At 36.0% G+C, this 23214-nt stretch overlaps 1 protein-coding gene across 3 annotated transcripts in view; it reads right to left on the bottom strand.

The window, feature by feature from the left end:
* Positions 1–3416: 3416 nt before the first annotated feature.
* Positions 3417–23214, bottom strand: part of KIF20B (kinesin family member 20B) — a 73367-nt gene continuing 53569 nt past the window's right edge. For all 3 annotated transcript variants that reach the window (XM_023240705.2, XM_023240707.2, XM_023240706.2), the window contains exons 26-34: positions 22929–23056; positions 21113–21268; positions 17132–17308; positions 15402–15512; positions 12698–12895; positions 10302–10403; positions 9754–9904; positions 5253–5395; positions 3417–3671 (exon numbers count right to left, since the gene is read on the bottom strand). In XM_023240705.2, coding sequence (XP_023096473.2) covers positions 3594–3671; positions 5253–5395; positions 9754–9904; positions 10302–10403; positions 12698–12895; positions 15402–15512; positions 17132–17308; positions 21113–21268; positions 22929–23056 — 1244 coding nt within the window. In that variant the 3' untranslated portion in view covers positions 3417–3593. The remainder of the gene's footprint in view (positions 3672–5252; positions 5396–9753; positions 9905–10301; positions 10404–12697; positions 12896–15401; positions 15513–17131; positions 17309–21112; positions 21269–22928; positions 23057–23214) is intronic.

Below are 23214 nucleotides of genomic sequence, written 5' to 3'. Positions count from 1 at the left end.
GGATACCAGGCCCCTCCCCAGACCAATTCAGTCCGGTCTGAGAAAGGACCCAGGCTTCAGTATTTGTGTGTGTGTGTGTGTGTGTGTGTGTGTGTTAGGTATATAGGTAATTCTAATGTGCAATTAGCGCTAAGAACCGCTGAGTTAGAAGAAGCTCTAAATTGGTGGATGCTGGACAATCATCCTTCCTCTAAGATTGCCATAAAGGAAAAAGAATAATCTATGCAGGTAAATTCTATACTATTCCAGAGGCCTTTTTCCACCTTCCAGAGAACTCGGCAAGTTGATGCTAAGAATAAAAGAAATCTAAATTTAAATTCCTTCCTGTGTGACTCTCCATATGAGGAGACAGAATGTGCTGAGCAAATACCCAGACCTGTCCCTGGGCAAAATTGGCAAGCAGTCTCAACCTTATTTTAATAACTTACGTGTTTACAAATTTTACATACTTTCTCAATTCTCTCAAGAACCTATGAAAGTAGGTCTTCCTTCTGCGAGTGTCCACACTCATCCAAGACCAGATCCCTAAAGCATCTTAAGTGCCCACTCAAACCCTGTTTTCCCTTTAATCTTCTCTCATTAAAGCTTACTTTGCTGAACAGCACTGTATTGTATAATTGAAATTTCCTACTAGAACTTCAACTTGCTCACCAAAAAGGGGGAGAATATGTGAGGTGAGGGATGTGTTAACACGTTGGCAAGGGATCCTTTCACAATGTATACCTATATCAAATCATCACTTTGTACACTTTAAATATCTTACAATTTTGTCAATTATATCTCAAAGCTTGAAAACAGAAGGACCTGGGTAAAGATTCTAAAAGTATTTCATGTAATAGTCATGCAAGTTTTCTGTAATCTTGAAATTATTTACAAATGAAGTTTTTTGAAAATAGTTTTTAAAACTTACTTTTCCAAGATCTGCTTTCTCAGCTTGCTTTTATTCCCCGATTACCGATTTACTGAATGTGCACTTGTCAAACACACAGTTGATAATCTTGCAAGGAAAATATATCAAAGGCATATATATATAGGAGTTTTTAGTATACACATAGCATGGAGGATGCATCTTATTGCTTTTTACATATTCCAGAAGACATTCATATGAAGATAGATTCAAACTGGCCGCTCTAATTCCCACTGATTTCTCACGTCCTCTGATCCCATCTCCTGACCACAGCCTTGAAGAAATCACTAGTTTTGCCTCTACTTTTGGCTTTGTCTTCCCATAACTAAAGACTTGAGTATCTTCTCATATGCATATTGACCATTGCTTGTATATTCTTTAGTGAAGGATCTGTTCAAGACTTTTACCAGATTTTTATTGGGTTGGTTGTGTTCTCATTACAATTTTATATGTAATCCTTATATTTCTCCCAGTGGCTCATATGCAATGTGTTTTTCCTACGATTTTCAAGATTGTGATTTCTCTTTCAAAATTTTCTCTTTACTGTTGGTTTTCAGTAGTTTCACTATGATCTTCCTAAGTGTAATCTTAGGATTTATCTTAACTGGATTTATCTTAATTGGGGTTTACAGTTATTTGAAGTCCATGTTTCCTCATAAAACTTATACAATGGCCATTTTTCTTCAAATATACTTTTTCTGCCCTATTTTCATTATTTTTAACCTTACGAATCTCCAATTACATGTGTGTCAATCCATTTGATACTATTCTATAGGACCCTGAAGCTCTGTTCTTTCTTCAATCTCTTTTTTCCAGCTTGGGCAATTTAAATTGATCATTCTTTTGACATCTCTGCTGCTATATCTCTCCAGTAATTTTTCATTTCACTTATCTTTTCTGATGTAACTCCATTTTCTTTTTCTTCATTCCTTCCATTTCTCCGCTGAGATTCCTTATGTCTACAGTCATTAAGATGACATTTCCTTTAAATCCCTGAACATGCACTTACGAGGTGCTTTAAAGTTTTTGATGGGCCGTGTCAAGCTTTGTTTTGACTTTTGTGTCACACGTTATAAAACTTATGTTACAGAGAATCTATATCGTATCTTTCTCTGAAGGGTGTTGATTTCTGTCCCAGGAGGCATTTTGATTACTACTTTCAACCTTACACAGGCTTGCTTCTATGCTTTGTTAGTATGATTCTTTGGAAAGTACAGGGTGTATCTCAGACCCTTCTAATTTGGTAAACTCTGTCTCCCTTGCAAATCTTGTTGAGGCTTGATTTCAGACTATATTCAGGGACGCGGACACTTGTCTACATTATGAGACCTGAAACAAGAAGGCAGTGTCACCTTGTTCAACCGTAGCTGGGAACATGCATCTTGGGCAACTAAAATTTTTTGCCACTCTGCACATGCCTGAGAAAGACTACAAAAGAGCCTAGAGTACTGACTTCGGAGTTACAAGGAAATTTTAGCAAATAGCAAATTTCCAAACATAATCTGTGAATGAGGATCAACTGAGGATATATTTTTAGCGTAATGAAGCCAGGTAACATAATAAAACATATTATTGCTTTAAAAGGCTGTGTTAACTATTTTGATGGAAATTTTTCCTACACATGGTGTTGCTCTTAAGACTAAAGGTAACTTTTTTCCCCAAGGTCATCACTATAATAAAACGAACAGTGATAAAATCCAATGAAACCTTTAAGGTTTTAGATATATAAATGTATGCTCTTAGATTTAAAATCCCATTTGGCAACAATTCTTGAGGCCTCTGCTTTGTTTTTTGCTTCTTATTTTTTTTTAAAACCAAAAGCTCAATATACCTTAGCTATATGATCCCGAGAAAAGTAAACTTTATGTCTCAGTTTTCTTATCTATAAAATTAAGAAAATGCATTTCTAAGGTCCTTCCAGGTCTAAAATTTTGTATTTTCTAGCTATCAGTACTTTTTGGCCTCTAGATGCTTCCTTTCTTTCTGCTTCTGATCTTCTGTGTCCTAGAAAAAACAGGATTACTAACAAGACATTACTAACAAGACATTATAATTAGAAGACTTGAGATCTTTTCTAAATTATGTGCCTACAAATTCTGGCAGTGAGGAGACCTGTACACCCTACTCCTGGATCTTAGCTATAATCCAGACATGTAAAAATCAGTTGTGTTTCCTAACAAATGAAGTAAAAACAATTCATAAAACACTGTTAAATAGAAGGAAACCAAATATCTGACCTGCGATGTATGTAAAAAAACCAAAAACAACAGCATCTTTCCCAGAACCTCACTGATCCTTATGCCTGAGATAAAAGGAAAATGCACACAGTTTGAAAACTGTTATATAGCACAATGTATAAACTTGTCAAATCAGTAAGTTGTACACCTGAAACTAACGTCACATTGTGGGTCAACTATACTCAAACAAACAAACAAAAAAAAAAAAAAAAGAGAGAGAGAGAGAGAAAGAAAAAAAGCTATGATAAAAAAGTCTTAGAGAAGTAGACAAATTGAGCTGTTGACATATTGTCTTTATTGAATTAAAATTATACTATGTATAAAATAGCAATGTGTACACAGAGGGATTTAATGCATCATCATATATACAATTCTCTTTGAAAAGTTAGCATACAAATTACAATGATTATGAACATAAAATTTATATTAAAACATCCTCCAAAAGTGATTTATTTGGCTGTTTTAGTTCGAAGCCGTCGTTTAAGAATCTGATGATCACTCTCCTTTACTTTATGGTCCATCAAAATCTGAAATTAACAATTCCACAATTTTTTATAAATAAAAGCTTATTTATAATTTAATAAGATATTCATGTGCTTAATAACTGGAATAATAGGTACATTTTAATATTTTTTTGTCCTCTTGGCCTGCAGGTATACTAACCTTCAATGAAAAAGCATCATCTAAAGTAACAGATTTTGTAAAGATTCTTTCAACATTACCTAACACAGAATTAAAATCATCTACCCTTTATATTGAAATCAGGACATATATATCTTGAAGTAATAACTGAGATATTTGGAGAGAAGTACCTTAAATAAGTTTTAAGAAATTATCTTTCACAGCAACAAGTACAATAATCCCCCCTTATCTGTGGCACATATGTTCCAAGATCCCCAGTGGCTGTACCAAACCCTACGTATGCTGTTTTTTCCTATACATATACATACCTGTGACATAGTATAATTTGAAAGTTAGGCACATTATTATATTGACAATCACTAATAATGAAACAATTACAACAATATACTGTATAGTAAGTTATGTGAATGTTATCTCTTTCTAAATACGTTATCGTACTGTCCTCTCCCTTCTTCTTGAAATGACTAGAAATGACAAAATGCCTACGTGATGAGTGAGGTGAATGATGTAGGCATTGTGACATATAGGCTACTACTGACCTTCTGATAATACATCAGAAGGAGGATCATCTGCTTCCAGACTCCAGATGACCGTGGGTTACTGAAATCATGGGAAGTAAAACAAAGGATAAGAAAGGGCTACAGCATATAACTCAGAAAAGTAGAACGAGTATTATATTCCAACTAAGAAAAGAAAGAACTTCAGGGAAAGGAAGAAATCATGAACTAATCAGACAGATGGTGAAAAGTGACCAAGAAACTAGGATTTCCAACAGCATGTCCTAATTGACACCAATTCTTCACCACCTGCCTTCAAGTGTCTTGTATCTGATCACTGCTGTTGCAAAAAGTCTCTCTCTCCCCTGATTTCTCTGAGCCACTTCCTGCAGAAGCCTCCTCCTGTAATTACTTTTCTACTGTCACTTTCATCTACTGGGCAAATGCAAGCATGATGGGAAATTAGAACTCTCCCTGTAATAGCACAGACTGTTCTGAGTGAAGAGAATGAGTCATCGAGTCGGGATGACAAACTACAGTCTTTTCTTAAAAGAACCTGGAAGGCTTAGAGAAAAGGTGGGAGGAAATGACTGAATGTCAATTCTGCATTTTTACCAGGCCCACTTAGGCCAGATTTGTACAACTCCTGTGATAAAGTTAACAAGAAAAACAGGTGTTAGGAGCAAACAAATTGCTCAACAGTGATAATTCTGTTGATGGAATTAAAATTCCTCTGATGAGTTTACAAATGTAAATACATGACACTTGTATACGTTAATGCAGCACTTGTTTTAATTATTACAAATTTAACACATCACATAGCAAAAGTGTAACACTTAAAGCATTTCAGGAGATGTGATCTAAAGAATAAAAATTCAAACCATTGTAAAATTCAAACTGTATGAATACTTCAGAATTAAAAAGAGCATAAACAGTTTTACTTTCAAGAAAACGAAAGGAGTAGCTTACCACTTGGCCAGATATATCAATAGGAGATGAAATTTCATTTGTGTATAATTTCCGCTTGGCCCGTTTTGGTCGAGACACATTTTCTTTACTCACTTCTACATTTGAGAGCTTTGAAGAGCTCATCGTTTCAATTATCTTCTTTGCTATGAAAAAGAAAAGTTTAAATCCTAAAATAAATAACTTTCTAACTGGAAAGGTTTGAAATCCTTAATAAAGAAAAAAACATACCAAAGTACAGAGAAAAGCACTGCAACTTAGAAATGGTGAAAGGACATGACTCAACAATTCACAAAGAAAAAATTAAGTGCCTCATAAACACATGGCATAACGATGAACAGCAAAAACAAAAAGGCAAATAAATAGAACATCATTTGACTAATGTTCAACATGGTGAAAGGTTTGGTAAATTACAGTACAACCAATAAGTGTCTTTAATGACTCAAAGAGGCTTATGCTGTTATAGCAAAAAGCAGGATCCATATATACTGGACCATGCAGCAGTACTCACATGTAGAGATATCTACAATCAATATTAAGTCAAAGTAGTTTATAATCGTGAGCCCTTTGCTTACAGTTAACACACACACACACACACACACACACACACACACACACAGTAAAAGAAATCAAATTGTTAATGGTTGATTGTTTCTGGGCAGTGGAAAAAATTTTCAATTTCTTACTGTGTACATTTGTTCTTCTTTCTTTTTTTAAAATGTTTTATTTATTTTTGAGAGAGCACAAATGGGGGCAGGGGGGCAGAGAGGGAGGGACAGAGGATCTGAAGTGGGCTCTGACCTGACAGCAGTGAACCTGATACGGGGCTTGACCTCACAAACTCTGAGATCATGACCTGAGCTGAAGCCGGATGCTCAACAACTGAGCCACCTAAGTGCCCCTATTTTTCTTTTTTCTTTTTTTAAAAGTTTATTTTATTTATTTATTTTGAGAGAGAGAGAGCGAGCAGGGGAGAGGGGCAAAGAGAGAAGCAAAGACAGAATCCCAAGCAGTCTCTACACTAAACAGCACAGAGCCCGACACACGGCTTGAACTCATGAACTGTGAGATCATGACCTGAGCCAAATCAAAAGACACTTAACCAACTGAACCACCCAGGCATCCCTACATTTGTTTGTTTTTCAACAGGTACATATTGATTTTAATAGAAAACATACTTCCAGTTAGGAAACCTGCTGGATAGAAAATCCATATACATATGATATTAGCTATATATTTTTTTTAATAGAAAAAAGGTTGAAAAAACATGCTAAATTGAAAGTCTACTTGCTAAGGGTTAGGCTGGGCTTGAAAGAGCTGAGCTGCCAGATGTCAGAGTAGCCAGTTAAGTCAATAAGCCAAAATGAAAGCAACACTTAGGCCTTTAACCACTTACTGCAATAGAATAAGCAAGAGGCAAAACCTGCGAAAATGCGACTCGCACCCACCTTCCATCTTTCCCCAGGTGTGGTCTAGGTCAGAAGGATCGGCACACAAGCGGGGAGTCCTCTCACTGCCAAGGGAGTACTGAACAAAAAGCTCTTGCCTTTGCTATTTTATGGACCTTAGGGCTGGAGACCAGAAGGAAGGGATAAGAGTGGAAATGAGAAGGTCCTAGGAAGAGGTGCCTGAGGAATTTCTCTGCTGAGGGCCCCTAAAAAGGAGGCTCTGAATGAAGGCACCTCGGCGAGGACTGCGGGTATGTATAAGGGGATGGCTGGCCAGGGTCCTGAGTCCTTGACTGTAACTCCCTTCAGAGACTGCACTCTGCATGGGGAGGGCAGCCTTTCCCACGAAAAAGCCATGAGGCCTAACAGGTAAAGATTACCTAACTGCCTATGGGTCAGCCTAAAAGGGGGGAAAAAAAATCACACATAGGATTTTGGCCTGGAGCCCCAAACTCCCCACTACGATGTGCCAGCCACTATACTAAGGGCTGAGGATGTGAACTACACAAACACGTGGCATTTGTGAAGCTTATATTGCAGTGGAAAAGATAACAAAAAAATTGTAGTTTAAATAATTCAATTTGCAGTTTGAAAAATCACTCTGGTGGCCATGCACTAGCGGGACAGGAGAGAGACAAAAGGGAAAAGAAGGAAGACCAATGACACCAAGGAATGAAATAACAGAGGTTATCAAGAGCCACAGAATTCTAAAAATTAATCTCTATTTTTCCCCCTAGATTTCTAAGTGATCGACAACAGACACATAGTGTAGTTATAATCCAAAATTGGGGTATCTTATACTCCTAGAAGTAAGTTTCTAAAAATCCACACTAGGGGCATCTGGCTGACTCAGTCGGAATAGCATGTGACTCTTGATGTCAGGGTCATGAGTTCAAGCCCCATGCTGGGTGTAGAGATTAAATGAATGAAAAAAAAAATCCACACCTGCTGTACAGGTAGGGAAGCTGTTAGGAGCTGAGTCAACCAAGCAAGAAAGTCAATTACCATATGTGTGCTCCTTTCCTTGAAAACTTATTTTCCTTTACTATGTAAGTGCTATTCAATATAATTTAAACAAAATACCTAAGAATCTAAAATAACAAGTCCTACCGCTCTACATTTAAACATTTAACAGTTGCTGTTTGTCCCTCCAGATATCTTCTATGCTTATGCTAATTATAACTTTTTAAAAAGTACATGTCTTATAAAAAAATACATATATACAAATGAGGTTTGGTAAGTCTAAAATTCCCATACTGTGCATGAAGCCAGCCAGACTACAGCAAACTCACAGGAGCACCTCGAAATATTTTAAATTTTCAAAGAAAACAGTGACACTAGGGGCACCTTGGTGGCTCAGTCGATTAAGCGTCTGACTTCGGCTCAGGTCATGATCTCACCATTTGTGAGTTTGAGCCCTGTGTCGGGCTCTGTGCTGACAGCTCAGAGCCTGGAGCCTGCTTCGGATTCTGTGTCTCCCTCTCTCTCTCTGCCCCTCCCTCCCATGCTCATGCTCTGTTTCTCTGTCTCTCCATAATAAATAAACGTTAAAAATTTTTTTCAAAAAGAAAGAAAACAGTGGCACTCAATAGCTCAAGGTAGTATTGTTTCAAATGGTAACATGTTACATTCCTTTTGATGATGACGTAACTTTACAAACTGGATTTTCAGAAGCTGAATTTTCAGTGGTTGTTTGGCCTTAGCATTAATGGATAAAATATTAGCTGTTTCTTTTTGGGTGTAAGGGAACAATGAAAAAAATTACCTAGACATTAAAGGCACTGTGAACCAAGAAAGTTTGGGAACCTCTGTATTAAGTTTTTACAGGAAGTGTTTTTCCACAGCCTATTTGACTCAACTCAACTATCCCCTGCTTTTAATTTAACTCAGTCCCTTTCCCTCATTCTCCTCACCGGTAGTCTCAATTTATCCCACAACTACCACTGAGGTTAAGTTGACGAAAATCCACTCCTCTGCCTGCCCCTTGTCCCCAGTAACCTCTCCACACTCTCCAAGCCAGATGCATATTACTACCCAGAATTGCCTACACATTCTCTACACTTTCCTGGTACTCTACCTGTGTTAAAACTGTTCCCTCTGGTAGATGTGTGTGTGCACATGTGTGAATACATATAAATGTATGTTTGTGTTTATGTGTGTGTGTATTTAGAAAAAGTATGTATCTTAGTATATATTTATACACAAATAATATGGCTATGTTATAAAGAAGAAAGCATTAAGCAATTGAACTCAAGAGATATTTATAGAAATACATATATATTTGATATTTTTGATATATTTTGATATTTTTGATATATATGAATGGATAATATTTGTCAATGCATAGAAAAAAATACTAGTAAGAATATATACCATAACAGAGTGATTATCTCTAGAGGGTGTAATCCTGCCAGCATTTCAATCCCAAGTTAAATCCCATCTCCTCAAAAAAAATAAAATGTTCCCTTAGCCTCTGAATCAAAAGAACTCTCTTGCCTCCAATGCTACAGAACTTTCTTGGATCCCTGTAACTACATTAAAGCAGCCTGTTCTGGATGAAGTACAGTTGACCCTTGAACAGCACAGAACTTTGGGGTACCGACCCCCCCATAATGTTAAAAATCCACGTACAACTTTTGACTCTCCAAAAACTTAACTAATAGCCTTACATTTGATCAGAAGCTTTACTGATTAACATGGATTTTGTATGTAGTATATACTGTATTCCAACAATAAGCTAGAGAAAACAAAATATTAAGAAAATTATACACTTACAGTAACATAGTTAGCAAAAAACACCCACACATAAGTGGACCCATGCAGTTCAAGCCCATGTTGTTCAAGGGTCAACTGTATGTACATACAGTTCTTTCTCCTCCTCTACAGCCAACACCTAAGCACACATCATCCTTTCACGCACCCTCCCATCGTACTTCACACAGGACAATGTCTATTCGAAATACGATAATCACTGTTGTTGAGTTTATATGCCAACCAGATATTAGAAAACACCTTATACCTAACATAAAAGGTCTTTTAATTAGTTTTCTGCAAACCTTTCGATTGAAGAATTGTTGGAGAATGTTGTAAGAAGTCTCCAAATTTCTGTAGTGTTCCTTCTTTTTTCTTAGTGGCCACGTTCGTACTAACTGTGGATGCCTGACTCCGTAAAGAGTATGTTTTTTTAGATGATGGGCGTGTGGAAACCTAAGGAAACAAACATTTTTTGTTACTGTTGATGAAAAATGTTAGAAGGAAACAGTTGTGACCACAGTGGAATTAAAGAGGCCAGACCCAGGTCACATTTGCAGGCAGGAAGCTCAGGATTAAGTGTATGAGGAGACGATGAAAGAGCCCAAGAATGGCAAATGGGTGTAACAGGCAGAATGCGGACTCAGAAGTATCGAGAAGGGCCCGCTACTGGCCAAATGCTAAAGTTTATATTCTAAGCTGAATTAGATGAATAGGAAATGGAAGATAAATGAGTTATAACTGGAGAAAACTGAATTTCTGGGTAATTACTAATTAAATCTGACATTTTTATTTTTATATTTACTTTATAAGTTAAGAAAATGGTCAATTTTGGATGAATGAAAAGACAAACCTTTTGATCCTTTTTGCCAGAGGAATTTTTATGCACAGAAACAGGAGAGTTGAAATTAGTTCTGGGTGTAGCATTCTTCTTATTTTCATATTTCACCAAGTCCTAAAAATAATGAAATTCAGCACTGGTTAATTCCTTAACAATATTTTCTTTCTCTAGACTCAAAAGAAGAAAGATGATAGTTCTTAACCAAGGGTGATTTTGACCCCAGAGGACACTGATAATGTCTGGAGTTATTTTTGGTTGTCGTTGCTGGGGGGAGGGGTTTTACTGGCAACTAGTGGTAGAGGCCAAGAATGCTACGAAACATTTCTACAATGCACAGGAGAGGCTTCCAAAAGGGAGGTATATAAGCCTGAATGTCAATCACGCTGAAGCTGAGAATCCCTGACTGAAGGTATGACTTTACCCCCCAACTTTATTGAGGTATTACTGACTATAGTATAACATATGTTAAGTTTAAGATGTACAACATGAGGATTTAACACACACATATATGGCAACGTGACTGAACACAAGAATTTTTCACACACAATCACAAATAACGAAATTATATAAGCTAAATAAAAAATAGTAGAAAACATAACATCTTTTATTTGAACCCCATTTCCAAAATACAGCAATACACCTACACTTTCCTCAATTTGCAAATCATTCAGAGTATCTATGTTTGGCAGCATCAAAAACAAAACAGAACAAGATCAAGTGAAAATCTTCAGTATAAGCAGAGGCAAAATGCTAAAATCAAGAAATATAGTTTATCTTCCCTATTAAATAGACTTGACATATTACTTTTCTTTTCCCCACATCACCTCTCTTAGGAAAATGTCTCTTGTGGTATATTAACCGAATCAAACTGGTAAAAATCCTGGTTGTACCAAAGATCGTACGCGTAAAACGAAAAACAAAAAAAGGCAAGAAGAGAAGCAAAGATCATGACCGAACCTCAGAATTCAAGTTACAAAGTAGACCTCGTAAGGGTGATAAGAAGCAGACCTCCTGAAAGGGGAAAGACAGATGGTAATCAATGTAAAACAAATGAAGAGTAAGAAGTCCCTCTGACTTGTAGTGTGCAATACAGAGCTCTCTGGAGTCTTCACTGGATTAGAATATAGCACTGTATAAATGATTTTCATGAGGACCTTATTATAACACTCAGTTTCTTAAAGCATTGAAGAGCTAGTAAACATCAGGAACAAAATTTAAGTTTCTACATAATTCTACGTCTACAATAATCTGCATATCTATTCTAAAAAACACAGGGGGAGTATATTCTGATAGTAAAATGAAAAAAATAATTGTGTCTTCACCCTGAGTACACAACCAATTTTTCCTTTTCCTTCGAAAACAATGAATCAAGGAAAAGTCAACTTAACACAGATATAATGAAACTACTTACTGTTTTAAAGTTATCTAAAATTTACTAAATATAAATTAAATATTGAATACAAAGTTAAGACTCTACAAAACAGTCACTAAAGGTGTTCTAGGTGTAGCAGGAAACATGCTAAATAATATTCACTTGGCAAATTTATTACCTGACAGAGAGCCTCAGGAGTATGGTTAATACTATTTCTGCCCTTCCACCAGCTTGAAAATATACTACTCTTTAGAGGGGTAAAAAAAAAAAAAAAGTTGAAGAACAAGTTATTGTGCTAGAGAGTTTATAATTAGTTTTAAATTTAAAACAAGTTACTGTTAAAATAAATACGACCATTTATTATGTATCCACCACATGTGGAACAAAAGCTAATAAGCATTTTAAACATATTGTCTCTAATCCCGTATTTCCAAAAGAAGAAAACTGCGGCGCAGAAGTTTATGTGACTGGCCAAACCTGCTTGGCTAGGAGCCGGCAGGAGGTTTGGTAACCCTACAATCAGAAATCTTTAGTAAGAAGAAGTAAAAAGTTTTTATCCTACCACCAAGTAGAGGCCCAAATTTTAATATACTGGCTAACAGAAAAAATCTCCCTTCCAAAACCTACTATGACCATAGAGACCTAAAGATTTTAGTTAAATAACAAAGATTATACTCATGCAGTTTAGCCATTCAGTTTCTCTAATTTCTTTGTCAACTCTCTTCTACTGGAGGGAGAGTCACTAAGTTTGAAAAGGACTGGTATACTGAAGTAGCTCTCCAGTGAAATCCACCATCACTTGACCTATCAAAGCTTCAATGAAACAAGAGGTAAGCCATATATTTTAATAACCGCAAGCTTTTTGAGGACTATCAAACTACAATAATATTCTTAGAGAATATAAAATGTGCCATAAATTATCATTTTGGTCTCTAACAGCAGTGCTTATGAACAGGAGGACAGTATAATAGTTTAACTATATAATAACTGAGCTTAAGGTTTGCTTGTTAAATTCACTCATTAGTTAAGTACTTACCTCCTCCATTTCATTACTCTTCCTCTTCCGGGCCTTGGAAATCTTAACCGTCACTGGTAAGGCACAACCAAGGTGTTTCACTGCCATTTTGTTTGGCCGTAAAGGTGTAAACTGAATCTCTAACTCAGGTTTTGGAAATCGAGTCGTTTGATTATTTTCTGTTGACACTTCACAAGAGTCAAGGACTACAGAGCCATCCTACAACAGAATTAAAAAGAACACAAATCTTATTTGCAGAATATGAATTTATGAATCGCAAAGAGTTAACTCTTTCAAATGCCCATCAAAGACAATGAATTGGAAACATTAAAAGTGCGCTGGGTCAAATTTACCACAGTAAGTACAAAAAGATGGAGTTACCATCTGCCCTCTCCAGATTTATACATGGTATATTAAAATCTAGGGAAACAGAGTAACAAATTGTTTGGAACATTCCTTTATAAATTTATATTGCTGCCCTAAAACCTCCTGATTCCAATTCCTATTTGTTGGACTCCAACAAATTGAGTTGGAGTCTCAATCCTTCCTTGAATCTGGGCTGTCCTTATTAATGACTTCCACAACCAATAGGATGTGGTGGAAATAACATCATCATTCTGAGGCTTGACCATAAGAGGAAGATTCTACCTTCTACCCTGTCCTCTTGGAAAAGGAACTTTCAGGACACTCCCCTATCTCAGAACCCAGCCACTGTGCTGTGAGAAGCCCAAGCACAGGGGGAGGCCGCATGTAGGTCCAGCTAAGCTCCCAGAATCAACTATCCCCAGAATCAACCATCAACTACCTGAATGAATCATTTTATCAGACTTTAAGACAAGAGAGTATATTGGGGCGCCTGGGTGACTCAGCCAGTTAAGCATCCGGCTTCAGCTTGGGTCATGATCTCATGGTTTGTGGGTTCAAGCCCTGCGTTGGGCTCTGTGCTGACAGTTCCGATCCTGGAGTCTATTTCAGATTCTGTGTCTCCCCCTCTCTCTCTGCCCCTCCCCTGCTTGCACTCTGTCTCTCTCTCTTAAAAGTAAACATTTTTTTAAAAAAACCTATATTTAAGACAATAGAGCATATTGATTTCATGAAGGCAAAAAAAAATATACAAAATAGCATTAACAATACCATTCCCCCCAAACCGTGGAATATACAATAACTGCTGAAATTCTTAATAGGAATTGGAATCAGGAGGTTTTAGGGCAGCAATATAAATTTATAAAGAAATGTTCCATAAATGATTGCCTTTGCAGGAGTGACTAAGTGGCTCAGTCAGTTAAGAGTCGGACTTCAGCTCAGGTCATGATCTCATGGTTTAGGAGTCTGAGACCCACGTCAGGCTCTGTGCTGACAGCTCAGAGCCTGAAACCTGCTTCAGATTCTGTGTCTCCCTCTCTCTCTCTCTCTGCCCCTTCGCCACTAGTACTCTGTCTCCATCTCTCTCAAAAATAAATAAACATTTAAAATTTTTTTAAAAAAATAACTGCCTTTGCAATCAAGATTAATCTTGTTTATGAATCAACTCCAAACTTTTCTTCAAATAATATGATCTTAGTCTCTAAGGTCAATGCTAATTATTTGAAACTACCAAAAACTATCAAAGAAAGGCCAAGAGAAAAAAAGCGTCATGCCATTTCTCCATTTTAAAATGCCCTTCTCTTCCTATTCTCAGCTTGGTAAAATTCTATTCACCTTCAAGACTTAGTATGATGTTACATTCTCTAATCCACATCCACAGCCACTCAGGCAAAATTCATCATACCCTCCACAGGCAGGGTTCCTTCTTAGCAGTCTCTTCATGAGTCTTAGCCCATAAGATAAAGTCAAACAAATAGTCATTTATGTATCCGTTTTACTAGATTTTTTACTCCTTGAGGACAGCAATGTCTTGTGTTTGTAACCTCAGTGTTTAGCAAGTTTCCCAATACTGAATGCTCCCAGTAATTGTGTTTAAAAAATAAACGTAAAAAAAAGAAATTTCATCTTCAAAACTTTAAGTGTCATAAAATTTTTATCTATTGCATATATAATCTGAGAATCTCTATATTATCCAAGGTGATTCACAGAACCCTAAACCCACTGCAAATTAAGGAAACACACCATGAGTTACTGAGATTTGGTAACAAAGTTATTAAATGGGTACAAAAAAAACCCCACCCAAACCACTATTTGAATAGAATGCTTATTATAAGGACCTCTTGGGACACCTGGGTGGCTCACTGGATGGGTGTCCAACTCTAATTTCGGCTCAGGTCATAATCTCACAGTTTGTAAGGCTGAGCCCCACATCAGGCTCCACGTTGACAGCACAGAGCCTGCTGTCAGGGATTCTGACAGGGATTCTCTCTCAAAATAAATAAACTTAAAAAAAAAAAAAGAAAAAGAAAAAAAGGACCTCTTATGAGGACAAATAATCATATTTTATCTTTTGTAGGATTTCCTATTTCTGACCACCAAGTCTGTTTATATTAACAGATCTGTTGTTTGCAGTAAGTTTCATTTTGAGAGATTAATATCATTTGGGGATCTAATCTCCCAAAAGAATTTCACTTCTCAAAAGCCTTTAGGTTTTCCTTCCCACAGCCAAGAGCACATATAGCTAACTGCATAGCAAGGCACCTACTAACAACTGATTAAATTACACTTGCAAGTGTTATTTATTAATTAATGTTCACTGGTAAAGAGGGTAAAAAAGTAGACTGTGTTACCAAATGCCTACCTCTACATCATTCCTAGAAATTTCAAAACTTGCTGACTGAGGTTCAGTTTCAACTCTGCCAGGATCCACTGAACTTGTATGTTTAAGCTTGATATCCACATCTCTTTCTTCCTAAGTAAGGAAATATAAAACAACAAGCCACTGTAACCAAAAATACATTAAAACACTTCACCTAAAGAATAGAAAATCAAGATTTGGGTGGATTATAACATGGAAGTAATTAAAGACTTCTTCAATGACCACCTAACTCTCCTTCCTCCTCTCTTTCATCATCAGAGACTCAGGAAAGGTTGGGCAACTTGCCAGCCTCTGAGTCTGGTTGGAAGAGAAATCTGAAAAATCACTTTTAATTTCCAAGGTGTTTTACGTTTATTCTCTCATTTTACTTTCATTGGAACTCTCTCAGCTAGATTTGTCAAGAATCATTATTCCTACTTTCTAAATGAGGAAACAGGGACCTAGAGATGTTAAATGACATGGCCAAGGTCTACACTAAGCTTGAAGTGTTGGAACGCCAACTGCTTTGATAACGCCATTGTGAAACACTAGAGGAGTCTTGAGAATAGAACTGTGGTATCAGGGGAGAAAAGACCATATTGATAGCTAAACCTTCTCTTGCTGCACACTTCATCCCATTTTCTCAGTTACAGGGTATGTTAACTCCTAAACCCTACTTAAGGGATCTATAAAGAAGAATCAGATTACATTTTTAAACTCGATAAAATTCTAACAGTGGTGGCCTTCTCACCACTGCCATCAAAAGCAGAAGTCAAATATAAACGTATCTCTTATGCCATCTACCCATTATTGCCAAATAAAAAAGAATCCACTGAATCCGTAATGCGGAAAGCAACCAGCATGTATTGACTTCCACGGTGTTAAAAACTGCGCTAATTGTTTTACAAATACTTCCAATTTTCACAACTCTATTAGGAAGACATTACTATCTCTGTTTTAGATAAGTTCGGATATGATAAGTGATTTTCCCAAAGATCCCAAAACCACAATGACAGCAACAGATACCCAATTTTTCTAAGTTTCTAGTCTATGCTATTTATACCACATATTACTACCTCTTTTTTTAGCAGTCTTCCTCTTAGAATCATGAAGTCTTTTGTTGTGACAGACAGGCACACACATTCATTTTCCTATAGTCTGGAGGCTTTAGAGCAGCAGATTTTTGAGGTAGATCATTTATTCTGGAAAGACTAGTTTCAGATGTTTGATTTCACCAGGAAGTAACAATCCTCTGTGAAATGAATCCTCTCTCCATGCAGGGTTCCCAACCCCAACGTAACATTACAAAAGTAATTCCTGAATGACTCACCACTGTGCTTATTTTCAAAACAATTCATACCTTTATATAGCAAACTTAGAGTGGGCTCACGTACTTAAATATTACCAAGACTAATACTGAATCACATTTCCACATTTTAAAGGTAGATTAGGGACTAAGTCACAAATTGTTTATTTTTTAATTACTCTACCTGGAAAATATGACCAAAATATTTCAGAAAGTACTATTTCTCAGTGGGTCACTGGCAAGTCAGTCATAATGATAAACTCTGAAAACCTGAAATACATGAAAACTATCCAAATAATTTTTCAAACTCTGATTCCCCTGTGATCTATTGAAACTTACTTTTTTGTCCTCTAAGAGTTAATCAATTATCTTGAAAAATTCCTATGTTCAATAAAAAGAGGCACAGAAAGAATAAGATTCTATTCACCGTTTCAGAAGGCTTCAATGTGATCTTTTTTAATTGTTCAATTTCATTGTCTTTCTGTATGTTACTGGAGAGCAGTCCCTTCAGCTGTATTTCTAAAGCTGCGACCAGTTGATCGCGTTCTTCTCGCCACTTCTGAAGGTTATCATCTTTCTCTGCCAGTTGTACTGTAAGTATTTCCTAACCAGAAAATGGAGCAAACGTTATAAAACTAAAAATTTTTTGAAATTTTTATTAGAAATAACACAACCATGAATAAGACATGTACCAAATTACATGGTTTTGGCTAGATACTTGTAAAACAAAATACATAATGCCTTTAAATATATTTAATGTCCACATGCTGTATTTATCACTATCCCACCTCATTTCAAAAATCAGCTTACTGGTCACTTCTTTCAATTCTTTCAACAATTATGGCTTTTAAACTAATACTAGCATTTCCCCCAATATTTTGGAAGTGAGAGGTAAAATTACAGTAAAACAAATGACAAAACTAATAGCAACAAATAACAGAGAAATGAAAATTTAAAATATCATTTTCAATGTCTTCAAAAACCATGAAATAGTGGTGAAGTAACAAAACTACATGCAAGACCTAAACATGAGAAGCTGCAAACCACTGCTGAGAGAAATTAAAAATGCTTCAATAAATGGAGAGATAATCTGTGCTCAGTGATCAAAAGACTCAATAATGTTAAGATGTCAGTCCTCCCTAAACAGATCTATAGATTCAGAGCAATTCTGATTGGAATCCAGGCAGGTACACATGTGTGTATGCATGTGTGCATGCATGTGAGTGTGTGTGGAAACAGGAAAGCTCACTCTCAAAGTTATGTGGAAATGCAAATGATCCAGGATAGTCAAAATTATTTTGAAAATGAAGAACAAAGTAGGAGCAAACACATTGTCATTTCAAGCCTACTATGATAATCAAGACAGTGTGATAGTGGAATACACTGCGATCAGTGGAACAGAAAAGAGGGTCCATAAGTGCATGGTCAACGGACATTCTACAATAATGCCAAAGAAAGAACAGTCTTTTCAACAAAGATTGCTTACAATAGCCAAATGGGAAAAAAAAAAAAAAAAAAAAACAACCAAAAACCAAAAACCAAAAACCCAAACCTAATCTCATACCATATACAAAAATTAACACTTAGCCAACTGATTTATGACAAAAGTGGCAGAGCAGTAAGAGAGAAACAGTTTTTTCCAATGAATACCACCAGGAAAATTGGTAATCCACATTAAAAAAAAAATATGGATGCCTCACTCACTCCAACATAACACTCAATACTAGAATCAAAATACGAAAGGTAACACCTTAACAGGAAATGGTATGAGAACATCTTCATGTCTTTGAGGTTAATAAAGGAAAAGATTGGGAAAATAAACTGAAGAATATTTAAGAACTTATATTCATAAAAAGGCATTAAGAGAGGAAAAAGTAAACCAGAGACTGAAGAAAGGCACTTGAAACACATGACAAAGGGCTTCTATCCAGAAAGTATAAGGAGCTCCTATGTATCAAGTAGAAAAAGCCAAACAGTCAGATAGGAAAAAGGCAAGGGGACCTGTATGTAACCTTCAACTTCATTAGTACTCAGGGAAAAGCACCTTAAAATCATAAGAAATAACCAACACCACCATATGTTGGTAGGAATATACAGCAACTCCAGTACTAGAATATAAATGGGTACAGCTACTTTGAAAACCTGACATTCTACCAGAGTCCCACACATGTATACCCTATCATCCAACACTTCTGTTCTTGGGTAAATATGCAAAAGAAATGCATGCACATGTGCACCGAAAGAAATGTGTAAAAAAATGTTTATAAGAGAATTTACTCATAATAGCTCAAAACAGAAAATAATACACATATCTTCAACATTAAAATGATTAGGCTGTGGTATATGCATACACTGCAATATTCAGCAAAGACAATGGACTAATTCCAGCTCCGTGTGGCATGAATAATTCTCACAAACATAATAGTGACAGAAGTCAAGTACAAACAAATGCATCCCATACATTGCCATTTACATAAAATTCAAAAATGGTCAAAACTAAAGTACAACATTAAAAAACCCAATAGTTGGGGCACCTGTGTGGCTCAGTCAGTTAAGCATCCCATTCCTGATTTCCGCTCAGGTCATGACCCCACGGTTCATGAGTTCAAGCCCCGCATCTGGGTCTGTGCTAACAATACAGAGCCTGCTTAGGATTCTGTCTCCCTCACTCTCTGCCCCTCCCCTACTTGCGTGCGCGCGCGCGCTCTCTCTCTCTCTCTCTCTCTCACAATAAATAAAAATTAAAAAAAAAAAAAGAGAAATAGAAGAGGACCCTTCTGAGGTACCTCTGGAGTAATCTATTTCTTGAACTGGATGGTACTTAAGTAGATACTGATTTTACAAATATTTCCCGAACTATTGTTTGTTTACTTACTGTATTATATGTGACAATTTTAAAAATTAACAATTTATATACCTTAAAATGGCAGAAACATACATCCTACATACGATGGTAAAGAAATGTATGGGAGAAAGAAGGAAGCTAGCTTTCTCAAGGACTGCAAAGTAGGTTTCCTTGCTAGCACTGCTGCCAATGACTGGGACCACTGACTGAGAAAGAAAATAGCCCTGATTCCTGTTTTTAAATTGGAGTGACTCAAAGCCAGTAGTTTTGATTTCACTTCTTGCCTCTTACTATTGCCCAGGAAGGAATGATGGGCTGTGGGACAGGAGCAGAGAACTAGAAGCAACCTTTCAAGACAATGTAGCAGCAGAATCCTGCTCAACCCACCACTTCCTGAGGATACCTTCAATCACATGGAATTGGCACATGAAATATATTACCATCGCAGAGCCGCAGTAACGACAAGCGTTAGTCTCACACGATTTAGCATATGACCAAAAGAGTCAAGACTCTAAGGAAATGACAACTAATGTCATATTGTATTCCAGATGAGATTCTGGACCCAGAAAAAGACATTAGTGGGAAAACTGATGAAATTCTAATAAGGTCCACAATTTAGCTAACAGCACTGCAATAATGTTAATTTGTTGGTTCTGATCCTTGTACTGTTGTTATGTAAGGTGTTAACGTCAGAAGTTAGTGGTTAAGTATACAGGAACACGCTGTATAAGTTTTGCAACTTTCCTATAAATAAAATGATTTCAAAATAAAAAGGTAAAATTATTTTAAAAATTTAGTGGGAAAATCACCCTTACCTTATGGAAAATTAACATCCTATTTTTATAGGAAAGCTTAGCTATTATCTATAAAATTCTGCATAAACAAAAAAATACCAGCAATGACAATGTGATACTGCCCAGTTACTATGATAGTAAAGAGAAAACGAGGTTTTCATTTAAAGATAGTGTCAATGTGTTGCTCAAGAGTTTTCCTAGGGCCAATGATGCCTTTTAACTTCTTTTTTTCTGTTGGCAACATAAGGTGCCAAACATACTAAGCAGTCAATTAAGACAGGAGGGGAAGAATAAGCTAAGATAGAATGCTGTAAGAGCTACAGCTGGTCAATGTAAAACCGAAGGTCATTTCTACCTGTAGTCTTCTAGAAACTATTTGGTTGTTTTTAAAAGTCCTGATAAAATCAGCTTATGAGGTAAAATACACACACCATGTTAGTAGAATCTACAGTTGAAAATGCAAAATCTTATAGTAAGGATCACCACTGTAGCAATCAAAAGGAAGAGACGTTTAAGTTCTGTATCCAGATACTGAGATGTAATTAGGCATTTTCCCAACCTGCTAAATGGACTGAAAAAAGTTAAAATAAGAACATAAGTGAACTTCAAAATTGGGACAGAAAAGTCATCTTACAAATAGACTGCTTTTTAAAAAAAGCCAAGAAAATCAGGCAGCCATGTAAAGACTGATAAGAACCCCAGGGATAAATTTAACAAACCAAAGAAAGCTGGTAAAATACATCAAAGATAAAGTATAATTGTTACCCACCAGTTCATTTTGTTGCTTTAAACAACGCTCTCTGTCTTCAGCATATTTTTTCATCTCTTTGTTTCGTAGATTCTCAGCTTCTTTTGCTTGAGTGATAAGCATCATTTTTTCTTCTAGCCATTTCTTTCTATCAGCTTTATATTTATGTTCAGATTCCTATGTATATAAATAGTACAAGTAACTATCACATGCTGAATAAGTAATAGTTGGTAAATGTATTTTTATAACATATTCATATAACCCATCACCTTTTTTACCTTTTTGAAAACTTAAAAATAAGCATTTTTCACTAAACAATGATAAGAACAGTTTATTTTGGATTACAGAATGAATGCTGCTGGTTTCCTTTTCTAAATGGACTTCATTTTATAAACTTTATTTTGCTATGAAGTCCATTTAAGGACTCTCCTTCATCAGTGTCCTTAAGAAGAAATAAACAACTTCTATTTCTGAAAGAGTTACAAAGACCCAAGTCTTTCTAAACACCAGAAAACAAACAAACAAAAAAAGACTTGGTTTGTGATGGTTATTTCTTTTTTTTTTTTAATTTTAATATTTATTTATTTTGAGAGAGAGAGAGAGAGAGAGAGAGAGAGAGAGAGAGAAAGCAGGGGAGGGGCAGAGAGAGAAGGAGACACATAATCTGAAGCAGGCTCCAGGCTCTGAGCTATTAGTACAGAGCCTGACACAGGGCTTGAACCCACAAACCGTGAGATCGTGACCTGAGCCAAAGTTGGATGCTTAACTGACTGGGCCACCCAGGGGCCCCCATGATGGACATTTCTAATTGCATGATACCAAAAATAAAATATTCCTGGGTATACAGGATGCCAAATAAAAAACAACTTGTACAACAGGACGTTTATTAATTTGAGGAACACTGGGAATAGCTAGACTGAAGTAATTTCCTTTCCAGAATTAGAAAGTTTACAATCTAAGATATGTGATTACGTCATTTGAGGACAACATAAAATAAACCAATATGAACTTAATATGAACATTCTCAATATAGTTAATATATATTTTCATAAATAATGCAGTATTTACTTTGTTTTAGCTGCTTTGGGGTTTTCCCAACAGCAAGGGTAAATTTTAGAATACAAATTAACAGTTAACAAAAGAAAATATTCTTTATTTATTCAGTATCTGATTATATACGTAGCATGAATTTAAGAAAACCATTTAGGTACAGCCAACTTTTAAAAATCATTATTATGCTTTCTTCAACTTTAAAACCAGTCCTTTCTAATCAAATGTAGAAAATTTTAAGTAGTATTTGGTAAACCCCATTAGAAAAATATTTCCCCCATATGTTGTATGCCTTACAGTATTTAGAGTTGAACATGGAAAAAATATAAACACAAAACAGAATATCTTTTATATGATGCAGTTTCAAGTATATTCCAGTGCCCACATACACAACTGTATTCTTTTCCAACTTCATAACTGAAAATTAAAATGATTATTTACAAAATAATCTTCCTAACAGTCCTCTTCCCCACAGCAGAATTTGATGACTCAGAAGCTTAAGGAGTAGAAAAATAGGTACAAACACATAAGAAGTTGTGATTTAAGAATTAGATATATAGAATATAAAAATGAACACCTAACCACTGTATTTTCCTAGGCACTAACAGTGATTTGTATCTTGAGAATTTCCACGCTATGTCATTTCAGTGTATACTGAAAAATTATACCTATATGCTAACATTTCCCAGGAGTATTTCACCCATATCTAAATTAATTATAAACTATTTGCCAAATTCTCTCTCATGAGAAATACAATGGAGAGATACATACACACATAAAATCGTACCTGTAACTCATCCTGAAGCTTACTGAGCTTTTCACTAAGTATATCTGTGTTATCCTCAAGTTCTTTATTTGACCTTTGATTACTTCTGTCTTCCAGATCTTTGCATTTTTCCTTCCATTTTTCCAATTCTAATTTGAAAACATAAATTTATTTTTTAAAGCATATGAAAAAGTTATACCATACAGAGATACCTGTGGCATGAGACACAGACAAGAATCAGCAGAACCCAGAAGAAAAAACATAAACCCAGATGAGAACAGAGCCAATTCCAAGGACTTCATTTTTA

The sequence above is a fragment of the Felis catus genome, chromosome D2 (genome assembly GCF_018350175.1).
Source record: "Felis catus isolate Fca126 chromosome D2, F.catus_Fca126_mat1.0, whole genome shotgun sequence".
Classification (NCBI taxonomy): domain Eukaryota; kingdom Metazoa; phylum Chordata; class Mammalia; order Carnivora; family Felidae; genus Felis; species Felis catus.
The sequence above is the reverse complement of the archived record's forward strand: the minus strand, read 5'-3'. Positions and strand labels throughout refer to the sequence as shown.